At 41.6% G+C, this 12698-nt stretch overlaps 1 protein-coding gene across 1 annotated transcript in view; it reads left to right on the top strand.

Moving 5' to 3' along the window:
- The window catches only part of LOC138832197 (peroxisomal bifunctional enzyme-like), a 38253-nt gene extending 26066 nt beyond the window's left edge, over positions 1-12187 (top strand). The window contains exons 7-9 of the mRNA XM_070029747.1: positions 9743-10084; positions 10711-11341; positions 11571-12187. Coding sequence (XP_069885848.1) covers positions 9743-10084; positions 10711-11341; positions 11571-12183 — 1586 coding nt within the window. The 3' untranslated portion in view covers positions 12184-12187. The remainder of the gene's footprint in view (positions 1-9742; positions 10085-10710; positions 11342-11570) is intronic.
- Positions 12188-12698: the final 511 nt, after the last annotated feature.

The following is a 12698-nucleotide window of genomic DNA, read 5'->3' as shown; positions in this document are numbered from 1 at the left end:
CAGCTAATGCAAAAATTCTCAATGAGTCATAGTCAGTATGGTGGTACCTATCTGTATCTCCATGGAGGCCTAAAGAAAGATCAGTCTCAGGGCTAGTCCTGGGAAAAAACATGAGGTCCTATCTGAAAAATGCTCAAGAAAAAAGGGCTGGAGATGTGGTTCAAGTGGTGAAATGCCTGTCCAGCAAGTTCAAATCCTAGTAACCCCCCCTTCCCTCAAATAGCCAACAAATAAAGAATAATTTGTAAGAAAAAAAAACAAAAATGAAAGAAAGGTAGTTTTAAGCTACCTTTTCACAGTTGTTAAATGTTTTAGTTTTGGTTTTGATTTTCCTTTTTTGAAACTGAGCCTGGGGCCTCATTCATGCTTATGTTCACCACTGAGCTGTATATCCAGCCTTTGTTTGAATTTCTTTTCTAACGTACAATGTTTTAATTTTCCTAAACATTTCTAATTTAATTTTAGGCTTATTTTTTTGTTATTTTTCTTTTTGGGTCCAGTCGTGGGGCCTGAACTCTGGGCCTGGGCGCTGTCCCTCAGCTCTTCAGCTCAAGGCTAGTGCTCTACCACTTGAGCCACAGCGCCACTTCTGGCTTTTTTTCTTTTTGCTTATGTGGTGCTGAGGAATCGAACCCAGGGCCTCAGGCACAGCAAGGCAAGCTCTCTACCACTGAGCCACCTTCTCAGCCCTGTTATTTTTCTTTCTTCTTCTTTTTTTTTTTTTTTTGTCGGTCCTGGGGCTTGAACTCTCGGCCTTCAGCTCTTCAGCTCAAGGCTAGCACTCTACCACTTGAACCTCAGCGCCACTTGTGGTTTTCTGGTGGTTTATTGGAAATAAGAGTCTTATGGATTTCCTGCTGTGGCTGGCTTTGAACTGTGATCCTCACATGTCAGCTTCCTGAGTAGCTAGGATTACAGGCATGAGCCACCAGCACCCGGGTTTCTTTCTTTTAAAAATATTTTTTATTACCCTTTGTTGTTGTACTGGGGTGTTCATTGTGACATTTCCACACACACATATAATATGTCCTGGTCAAACTCATCCCTCGCCACTCTCCCTTATCATCTCTATCCACTGCATATAAAAATTCTTTGATCATATCTACCCTTTCCCTACTGTGCCTACCCTCCATTTTAGCCTATGATTCTCTTTCCCCCACCCAGCGTTTATTAATTGTACAAAGGTGTATACAGTTTCCTTTTGGGGGGGTGAGGGGTGGGTTGTCAGGTTCTGCTTATGTTGCTAGGTTGCAAAGTAAGTGTGTAAGTGTATTCTTTTTTTTTTTTTTTTTTTTTTTTTGTCTGTCATGGGGCTTTGATTCTGGGCCTGGGCGCTGTCCCTCAGCTCTTCAGCTCAAGGCTAGCACTCTACCACTTGAGCCACAGCACCACTTGCAGTGTTCTGGTGGTTAATTGGAGATAAGAGTTTCATGGATAGTCCTACCAGGGCTGGCTCTGAACTGTGATCCTCAGATCTCAGCCTCCTGAGCTAGGATTACAGGCATGAGCCACTGGTACTTGGCTAAAGGAAGTGTATTCTTAACTTTGAAAGGCTTTTTAAACTTGATGAAGAAAAAAATGGGTAAACTAAAAGCCATGAAGTTTTGTTAAGCAAATTGGAAAGGATAGAAAAAATAATGTGGTGAGACTGAGTTCAAAAAAGCTCTTACTACTCTACTTATAATGGAGGGTGATTTGGAAGTCATGGATTGAGGTTTAAAAGTAATCATATTTCTCTTTTTTATAATTTACTGTGGAGAAATAATCATAGAATTACAAAGATTTGAGGATAGTAAAGCTTTATCTTTGGAAACAAACATTGAGTTTTAGGGGATTACTTGCCTAGAAGATGACAGATATAAACTTCTATTATTTGATGAAAATGAAACAATGCTTGTGTATAATATTAAGAAAGAAACATCCAGATGGGAATTTTTACAAATATGTATATTTTCAAATACCTGTTTACACAAGGTGAATACTATAAGAAGATACAATAGATTTTAACAGAGGTTATGTTGGGGATATATATCTTTTGTTACTAATTTAAAAAAACCAAAACACTGATCTTTTCCTCCTACTTGAGTCATTAAATTTACCCAGTGGAAAAGAGATATATGCCCAGTGTGGAAGGGCACAGTGTCATAGGAAAGTGTACTAAGGACTGGACATCAGAAGACATAGGTTATATTCTCAACCTTTGCCATGTGGACTACAACAGATCTCCTGATGCACCTTTATTTTCTCCTCCATAAAAGGAATGAGCTTTGCAAAATTAATTGGCTTTGAAGCATATTTTGAGGATACAAAGGTTACAATGGTTGGGTTCCCTGTGTTTGGGCCTTGTTTCAACAGAGCAGTTCTCTAGTTTTGAGGATTAGATTCTTAGGTCTTTTACTGTTTATTTTTAATAAGCACCATTGTTGAAATCCTATGCTTTCTTGGTGTTGCTCTTCATATAGAAATGCTAGAAATGGAAGGTAGATAATAAGGCGGCTCACCAGAGGACTGACTGAGAAGACGTATACTTCCCACTTATCTCACAGATGCACCATTTAGCTGTGTTCACTTCTCCTTTCATTTTCATTTGAGGTCTTGTGCTCCCTACTCTCTCCTTTTCTTTTTTGTTTGCTTTTAAATACAGCTATAAGTTTAACTAACATATAATTATGTACACATATGAAAATCCATACTTCTGTGAAGCTAGTGCAATTGTCTGGATCCAGCACAGTGATTCTTTAGTTTTTCTCTATATCAGATTCTCTTGGGCTACTTACAGCACAGATATTAGGGCCCTCCTCATTACATTCTTATTCAATAATGTAGGGTAAGAGGAAAAATCTGAATTACTAACAAGTGCCTTCATAGTGCTACTGCTGTAATCTGGACACTACACTTTGGGAATCATTGATGTAAAGGAAACAAAGGTAAAAATAGAGATAACTTTTCCTCGTTTTAACTTTTTCAATATGCATGCAAACATAACCTTGTCTTAATAGTATCAATCAGTTATTACAAGCACAATTAAAAAGCCCCATTAGTTTTCTGGTTAGTAAATAATATCCCAATATTTTAAAAAATATAACTACTTTGGTCCTCTTTTTCATTTGTAAAAATATTCCATTAATTCAGCCTATTCCTGTAACCAATTCCCAATTGTTGAGTTAAAAAAAAAATGAAGTTGGGGGCTGGGAAGGTGGCTCAGTGGTAAAGCGCTTGCCTTGCATGCATGAGGCCCTGGGTTCGATTCCTCGGCACCACATAAGCAAAAAGAAAATAGCCAGAAGTGGCGCTGCGGCTCAACTGGTAGAGTGCTAGCCTTGAGCTGAAGAGCTGAGGGACAGCGCCCAGGCCCAGAGTTCAGGCCCCACGACCAGACCCAAAAAAAAAAAAAAAAAAAAAAAATGAAGCTGGGTGCCCATGGCTCACACTTGTAATCCAACTACTTGCAAGCCTAAGAATTGAGGATCACTGTTTGAAGCCTACTCGGGCAGGAGGGTCTATGACACTCTTATCTCCAGTTAACCACCCCAAAAGCCAGAGGTGGAACTATGGTCCAAGTAGTAGAGCACTAACCTTAAGCAAAAAACACAAACAAAAACAAAACCCTCAGGAACAGCACCCAGCCATTGATTTCAAGCCCAAGGACTGACACAAAAATAAAATTAATAAATTAGAAGTTTAAGAAGACATAGTTTCTATATTTTATTTTATTTATTTATTTTTTTTTTGGTCCGGTTGTGAGGCCTGAACTCTGGGCCTGGGCGCTGTCCCTCAGCTCTTCAGCTCAAGGCTAGCGCTCTACCACTTGAGCCACAGTGCCACTTCCGGCTTTTTTCTTTTCTTTTCTTTTTTTTCTTTCTTTTTTTTTTTTGCTTATGTGGTGCTGAGGAATCGAACCCAGGGCCTCAGGCATGCAAGGCAAGTGCTCTACCACTGAGCCACCTTCCCAGCCCCATCTATATTTTATATACATGGAGGGATGTTCCACTTTCAGGCAGCAATTTTTGGACCAACTATGGTGGGAAGGGAGTGTAGGAGGTTATGTATTTATAAGTGTGATTAGGGAAATAGCTGCAGAGGGCTGGGAATGTGGCTTAATAGTAGAGTGCTTATGTAGCATGCATGAAGCCCTGGGTTTGATTCCTCAGTATCACATAAACAGAAAAACCTGAAAGTGGTGCTGTGGCTCAAGTGGTAGTGCTAATCTTGAGCAAAAGAAGTTCGGGACAATGCCCAGGTCCTTAGTTCAAGCTCCAGGACTGGCAAAAAAAAGAAAAGAAAAAAAAAAGAAATAACAAAATAAAGAAAAAAAGAAGAAAAGAAAAAGAAAGAAAATAACTGCAGATTTCCCCAGAACTTGAGGCTATTTCCTAGAATGTTGGCCGTGGATGTTAATTAGCTCTATGCATCTTAATTTTCCTAGTTTTTTTTCCCCTGGTTTCCTTAATTTTCTAGTCTATTTCAGTCCACTAGAAATAGCAGAGCAATGCAGAATTCCTTGGCCAAACCAGATTGCTTAGGCTCACCTGGAGCAGAAGGTCCTGTAGCGTACTACTTACTTTATATTGCCTATGTCTAGCAGCCTGCTTTTTCCAGAACAGATTAAAACTCCTAGTTCCTATGTGCAAGTCCCTGGTATGAAGCTGAGAGGGAGTGCATTATTCACAGACCATGAACCTGTGGGCTCTCTGCCCACTTTCTAGTATAGATGAGCACAAGGAATACACCAATGGGAATGTCAACCCAGGAAGCTAATGCTCAGGGACTTATTTCACTTCTTTTTTTTTTATTTCCCACTGGCTTTGAACTATTAATCAGTCTCCCAAGAACTGGAATTACAGACCTGTGTCATCATTAAGTCTTTTAATGCTCTGTTGCTGTTGCTATGATGAATCCTGGTCCTACTGCCATGGCTGTGATGAGCTATTTTAGCCTGTTTGTTTTTTTCTGGTCCTTGGGTTTGAACTCTTGGCCTGGGATCTATTCCTGACCTTCTTTTGCTCAAAGCTAGCTCTTTACAACTTGAGCCACAGCCCCACTTATGGCCTTTGCTGAGTAGTTTATTGGAGATAAGAATCTCATGGACTTATCTGCCCCAGCTGGTTTTGAGTGATCCTCAGATCTCAGCCTCCTGAGTAGCTAGGATTACAGGGGTGAGCCACCAACACCTGGTTTTGTTTTAGCCATTTTTAACAACTGTAGTTCTCCCAAAGACCTTAGCTGTTTGCTCATTTGGACTTTGTGGCTTAAAAAAAGTCTCGGTGGTTTCCTTGGTCTTTCTCTTCAGTTTATCTCTTGCTCTTTGTAGTTTCTTTTCATTCTTTTCATTCTATGTGTTTCCAAAGAGAAGAGTGATGACCCTGACTCGCGTAGGACATGGGCGCTCGCGACCCAGCTGAGCTTCCTCTGGAAGTGCTGCCCTTGTCTGCAGCGACCTCCATGAAGCCAGGGAATGGGCAGTGTTCTGTCTGTCTTTGCAGAGCTCTCCACAGACACAGCAAGCTGCCTGTCAGGGTTAGGGAGGAGCTAGCCCTTTGTATCTTGGAAAGCAATTTCTCAAGTGCATGTTGAGTCTCTTTGAGGCCAGGCAAAGAGAATCTCTTCCTGTCAGGTGAGCAGAAGGGATCTGGGAAAAGAATCCTAAAAGTCTGATTGAATTGTTACTTAGTTTCAGTCTTTCCTGTTTTCCTGACCTGCCCACACATGCTTTTTACTATATAGGTACTGTTGAGAATCTCCTTTTTTTAATGTTAAACTCTTTATAATTTTATTTAATGACTAGAGTCTGTGAATATTTTTGCTGGGCTGGCCTATGGCCATGATCCTTCTGATCTCAGCCTCCCATGTAGCTAGGTGACGCATACTACCACACTCATCTGTTGGTTGAGAATGAGTTTTGTGAACCTTATGACCTGGCTGACTTTGAACTGTGATCCCCTTGACCTCAGCCTCCTGAGCAGTAGGAGTATAGAATGGAGCCAGCACACCTATGTCCAATAAATCAGTCTTGAAACTTGCTGAGTCTCACAAATAGTTTCTTCATACCAACTACAGCTAATTCCCACCCCAGACCTGGGAAGAACAATGGTTTTCTTTCTGTCTCTATTAATTTGCCCTTTCTGGATATTTGATATGTAAATGTGAGCTATTACATGCAATCTTTTGCATTTGTCTTCTTTCAGATTGCATGCTTTGAGCTCCTGTATATTGCCACCTGTATCAATAATTTAGTACTTTATATGGATGAATAGTATTCTATGGTATGGTTATTCCATGTTTTCTTTATCCATTCAGCAGGTAGTGGACATCTGCATTGTTTCTGGTTTTGTTATCATGAATAATGTTGCTCTGAATACCTGTATACATATATTGTACAGATATTTTATTTCTCTTAGATTTCTAGAAGTGAAAATGCTAGTTTGAACATATTAAGTTCATGTTTATTTAAGAAACTACACTTTCCCAAAGTGAAGTACTGTTTTCCATTCTCAGAAGTAATATAGGAGGTTTCTAGTTTCTCTAGTGCTTGGTATTTCTGTCTTCATTATAGCTTTTGAGTGGGGCTGTGTTTATTAGCTACAGTGGCATAATGATTATTACCAACATTTAGGTTAACAATCAAGCATTTGTCAAACAATTTATTTCTCTGTCTCTCTGTCTCTCTCTGTCTCTCTCTCTTTGGCCAGTCTTGGGGCTTGTACTCAGGGTCTAGGCACTGTCCCTGAACTTCTTTTGCTCAAGGCTAGCACTCTACCACTTGAGCCACAACACCACTTCTGCTCTTTTTTTGGGGGGGGGGGTCCAGTCGTGGGGCCTGAACTCTGGGCTTGGGCGCTGTCCCTCAGCTCTTCAGCTCAAGGCTAGTGCTCTACCCCTTGAGCCACAACGCCACTTCCGGCTTTTTCTTTTTGCTTATGTGGTGCTGAGGAATTTAACCCAGGGCCTCATGCATGCAAGGCAAGTGCTCTACCATTGAGCCACCTTTCCAGCCCAACACTACTTCTGCCTTTTTGTGTCTATGTGATACTTAGGAATCAAACCCAGGGCTTCATGATGCTAAGTAAGCACTTTATCACTAAGCCACATTTTCATCCCTCAAACAATTTCTGTAATTGATGAATGCAGGTGCTGTTAGCCAGTCCTCTGGTTTTAGGATTTCACACAAATCTTCAATTGAGACTTGTAGCCATTGACTGCAAGTGGGATCCTAAAGCTGCCTGGGGGAGGATCTGCTCCTGAGCTTCAAGGGGTTGGAGGAGGATTCAGTTCTTTAGCTGCTGGAGGACCAAGGGTCTCGGTTCTTTGATGGCTGTCTAAAGATTCTCTTTCAGTCCTTTGCCACTTGGACTTTACCACAAGGCAGCTCACAGCCTGACAGGGGGCTCCCATCAGATTGTGAATGGAAGAAAGGGTGAGAAAGAGAAGCCAGAATCTTTTTATAACCAAATCTCAGAAATTATATCTTAATATTTTGAGGCTTGTGGCACATTCATTCTAGTTTTCATTTGCATTTCTATTATGATAATGCTGTTGAGGGTTTTAAAAAATTACTTGTAGCCATTTATATAAAATACCTGCTTACATGTTTTTTCCTAGTACAGAGTTGAATTCAGGGCCTGTTCCTTTCTAAGCTGATCTCTCTTCTAGTTGAACCATGCCTTTAGCCCTGATTTTTTTGCTAGTTATTTTTGAAATAAGGTCTCTTAAATTATTCTGCCTTGGCTAACTTCAAACTGCAATCCTTTTTACCTGGGATAGGCAGTAAGAGCCACCAGAGTGCCCTGCTCTGCTTGTTTTCTTGCAGTTTGTGGGTCTTGAGCTCAGGGCCTGGGAACTATCTCCTAGCTTTTTCACTCAAGTCTAGTGCTCTACCACTTTGAGCCATAGCTCCACTTCCAGTTTTCTGGTAGTTAATTGGAGATAAGAGACTCACAGTCTTTCCTGTCTGGGTTGGCTTTGAACTGCAGGAATTTACTGTCTTGCAGTTTTTGACTTAGAGGTTTGGTAGAGGCTTCACTGATCCAAAACCTTGCGGTCAACTAATAAACTCTCTGGAATATTTAGTGAAGAATGTATTCTCTGCCTATTTGGGTTGCATTGTGGGGTCTGCTTCACTGTATTCTTGAGGTGTGGAATCTGAAGGTGGTTCCTGGCTTTAGAGGTCACCACACACCTTGGTTCTTGATTGTATCTGCCATGTTAAAAGCTACGCTGATGCCAGAGGGGGATTCCTTCTTCTGTTGTACCTATCTAGACCTACTTGTTGGATATCTGTTGTCACATTTGTGATTAGATTGGGCCACTCAGCTCATACAGGGTCATCTTCCTATCTCAAAGTATTTCATCTTAAACTCACCTACAAATTGCCTTTGCCACAGAAGTTTATGTATTCATAGGTTCTGTGGTTAGGAAATAGACTTTATTTCATTGTTACTGGTTATGAGGCTTGAACTTTTGGCCTGGGCACTATCCCTCAGCTCTCTAGCTCAAGGTTAGCACTCTACCACTTGAATCACTGCCCCACTTCTGGTTTTCTGGTGGTTTATTGGAAGTAAGAGTCTCATGGACTTTCCTGCCTGGGCTGGCTTTGAACCATGATCCTCAGATCTCAGCCTCCTGAGTAGCTAGGATTACAGGCGTGAGCCACTGGTTCCCTGCACAAATAGACATTTAAAGAGGAACATTCTGGGCTGGAAGGGTGGCTCAGTGTTAGAATGCTTGCCTTGCATGTATGAGGCCCTGGGTTCGATTCCTCAGCATCACATAAGCAGGAAAAGCTGGAAGTGGTGCTGTGGCTCAAGTGGTAGTGCCCTTGCCATGGAATGAAGAGCTCAGGGACAGCATCCAGGCCCAGAGTTCAGGCCCCAAGACCGCCAAAAGAAAAAGAAAAAAAGAGTAACATTCTTTCTGCCACTAAAATATTTGTTCAAACTCTATGGGTCTTTATTTCCTTTCTTTAACAGTGCTTGCTCAAGTACAAAAGTATTTTTACTTTTATGTTTCAAAGGGATCATAATTAAGGCATTGAATTCAGGAAGATATTGCCTAAACTAAGATGATAGATACAATTCTTGGTTTGCTTCTAGAAATTTTGTAATTTTAGATATTTAATGGATTTATTATCTGTTTTGGGTTAGTTATTATATATGGTGCTAGGTTAAGGATCTCATAATTTAGGTATGTATTAATTGACTTATTAATTTTATGTGGATATTCAATTAGCCTGACACAATATGCTCACAAGTATCATCTTTCTTTTACTGATTTGATTTCCACCTGTATTGAAGATCCATCGGCCATTAAAAAATAATTTGAAGAATAATTATTAGACAAATTGGAGGAATTTACTGATAACTCCTAAATTTTCTCCCACTGATAATGTATGCTTACCTTTCTGTCAATATGACACTGTATTCTTTTCTAATATTTTAAAGGTTTCTATGTCTATTAAAAAAGGAGTTAACACTATGTTGAATTAAAATATTAAGTAAAAAATGGTTTTCCATAATCTATTTGACACATTAATATTTCATTGCTCATTAAATTCTTCTTAGCTATGTAATAGAAAGGAAGAATTTGAATTTTATGCTTGAATTAGGAGAATTAGATTGTTTTGAATCTGTTAAATGCTATCTTATAGGAATAAGGTAAAAGATATTCAAAATGTTGGTAACGTTCCATTAAATAATCTTGATGCAAGTACCACTTGCAAAGCTCTGTTCTTTCTTTTTCCTTCCAGATAAACCTTTGGAACCACGCAGAATCTTGAACAAGACAGTTCCCAGCTTGCCCAATATTGACACCATTTTCACTGAGGCCTTTGCCAAAATGCAGAAGCAGTACCCTGGTATTCTTGCTCCAGAGACATGTGTCCGTGTAGTTCAAGCCTCTGTGAAATATCCCTACGAAATGGGTATCAAGGAGGAGGAGAAGCTGTTTTGGTACCTTCTACAATCAGAGCAGGCCAAAGCCCTACAGTATGCTTTCTTTGCAGAAAGGATTACAAACAAGTGGTCAACTCCCTCTGGGGCATCCTGGAAAACAGTTTCAGGGAGACCCATTTCTTCAGCTGGCGTTCTTGGTAAGTGACTGGGTACGTTCATGAGACTCACCACATTTTACATGTGGGTGCTACCACTTACTTAAGGCTGCCTGATGTAAAATTCACCATATTTTCATCTGCCAATCCAAGTATATTGAACATAAGCTGTGTCAGTTCTCTTAAATCTCATACCTTACCATAAACTCTATTCCTTTTACGTGGGAGGGCTAGAGACACTAACCTTTTTAACAATGAGCTAACCTTTAGTGGTGTGAGGGACAGTCACAAGGTGCATATGACTCCTCCTAGACTGTTTTTACTCTTTCTTGCCACTTGCCTGAATGAGTCTCCCACTCTAGTATTTTCTAACAGGGATTGTTATTTGTACCACATTTCAAGACGTAGCTTGTCATTCTTGTAGCTAGGTAGAAATGAATTCTTTTGTGTTTTTCGATGATATCCATGCATGTCTTCCAGGTCTAGACCACTATGATTATTTGATGCAGCCTTCTGCTACTCCTGTGCACCCTTAAAAATGCTTTAAAATCACTTTGTTTACCTTTAGTAATTTTTAAGTGCACATTACCATAGAAGCCTCTATTCAGTGGTGATTTTTGAGTTCTTAGTACCATTGAGCCATTCTTTCCTTCATTCCTAATCCACAGGTTTGGGAACAATGGGCCGAGGCATTGCCATTTCCTTTGCAATGGCCAGGATCCCTGTGATTGCTGTAGAAGCAGACCAAAAGCAACTAGAGGCTGCAAAGAAGGCAATAGCTTCCATCTTGGAAAAGGAAGCATCCAAAAGGCAACAGAGTGGCAAAGCTTGGTCAGCACCAAAACTCACCTTCACTTCCTCTATAAAGGAGCTGGCTGGTGTGGATTTAGTCGTGGAGGCAGTATTTGAGGACATGAACCTGAAGAAGCAGGTCTTTGCTGAACTGTCAGCTGTGTGCAAGCCTGAAGCACTTCTGTGCACCAATACTTCACTCCTGGATGTGGATGAGATTGCTTCTGCCACAGATCATCCACAGTTGGTGATTGGCACCCACTTCTTCTCACCAGCTCATATGATGAGGTTGTTGGAGGTTATTCCCAGTCGCTACTCTTCCCCCACTACCATTGCCACTGTCATGGATCTATCAAAGAAGATTAAGAAGATCGGGGTAGTTGTAGGCAACTGTTGTGGTTTTGTTGGGAACAGAATGTTGGCTCCATTTTTTGACCAGGCTTATTTCTTGTTAGAAGATGGAAGTAAGCCAGAGGACATAGACGGAGTGCTAGAAGAGTTTGGTTTTAAAATGGGGCCCCATGGGCTGGGAAGGTGGCTCAGTGGTAGAGCGCTTGCCTTGCATGCCAGAGGCCCTGGGTTCGATTCCTCAGCACCACATAAGCAAAAAGAAAAAAGCCGGAAGTGGTGCTGTGACTCAAGTGGTAGAGCGCTAGCCTTGAGTTGAAGAGCTGAGGGACAGCGCCCAGGCCCAGAGTTCAGGCCCCACGACCGGACCCAATAAAATAAAATAAAATAAAATGGGGCCCTTCAGAGTGTCTGACCTTGTGGGGTTGGATGTGGGCTGGAAAGTTCGCAAAGGGCAAGGGCTCACTGGACCTGCATTGCCTCCAGGGACCCCTGCCTGCAAGAGGGGCAATGCAAGATACTGCCCAATATCAGGAAGATTTGGCAGGAAGACAGGCAAGGGCTGGTATCTCTATGACAAGCCACTAGGTAGGATTCGCACACCTGATCCCTGGCTTTCCAAGTTTCTGTCTCAGTACAGAGAAACCTATCACATTGAGCCACGTGTGATTAGGCAGGACGAGATCCTTGAGCGCTGCTTGTATGCGCTGATCAATGAAGCCTTCCGGATCTTGGGAGAAGGCATGGCTGCCAGCCCAGAACACATCGATGTTATCTACTTGCATGGGTATGGGTGGCCAAGGCACCAGGGTGGACCCATGTACTATGCTTCCACGGTGGGACTGCCCACAGTTCTAGAGAAGTTGCAGAAGTATCACAGGCAGAACCCTGATATTCCCCAGCTGGCGCCCAGCGACTACCTAAGAAAGCTGGCTGCCCAGGGAAACCCTCCTCTGAAAGAATGGCAAAGCTTAGCAGGGCCTCCCAGCAGCAAACTGTGATTGAGCCAGTGGTTTGCGCTCACATGCTGGCTTCCAGGAAAACTCAATTTCAGTGAGATGAAATCTCAGGATCCAAAGTAAGAATGCTCTGAAATACAAAGATAAACAGAAGTACTAATAATAATTTAGATCAGCCACTGGTGGTGTACACCTTTAATCCTAGCTACTCAGGAGACTGATAATCTGAGGATCAAGGTTCCAAGCCAGCCTGGGCAGGAAAGTTCCTGTGAGACTCTTTAATTAACCACTCAAAAAGCAGAAGTGGAGCTGTAGCTAAGTGGTAGAGTGCTAGCCTTGAGCAGAAGAGCTCAGGAACAGTGTCCATGCCCTAAGTTCATGCCCCTCAGACAACAAAAATAAATAATTCCCTTCCTTCCTTCCTTCCTTCCTTCCTTCCTTCCTTCCTTCCTTCCTTCCTTCCTTCCTTCCTTCTTTCCTTCCTTCCTACCTTCCTTCCCTCCTTCCTTCCTTCCTTCTCTCCTGTTCCTATTGCTCTACTCTGTTCTCCTCTCTTC

The sequence above is a fragment of the Dipodomys merriami genome, unplaced genomic scaffold (genome assembly GCF_024711535.1).
Source record: "Dipodomys merriami isolate MVZ:Mamm:240054 unplaced genomic scaffold, mDipMer1.0.p SCAF_2, whole genome shotgun sequence".
NCBI classification, from domain to species: domain Eukaryota; kingdom Metazoa; phylum Chordata; class Mammalia; order Rodentia; family Heteromyidae; genus Dipodomys; species Dipodomys merriami.
The sequence above is the reverse complement of the archived record's forward strand: the minus strand, read 5'-3'. Positions and strand labels throughout refer to the sequence as shown.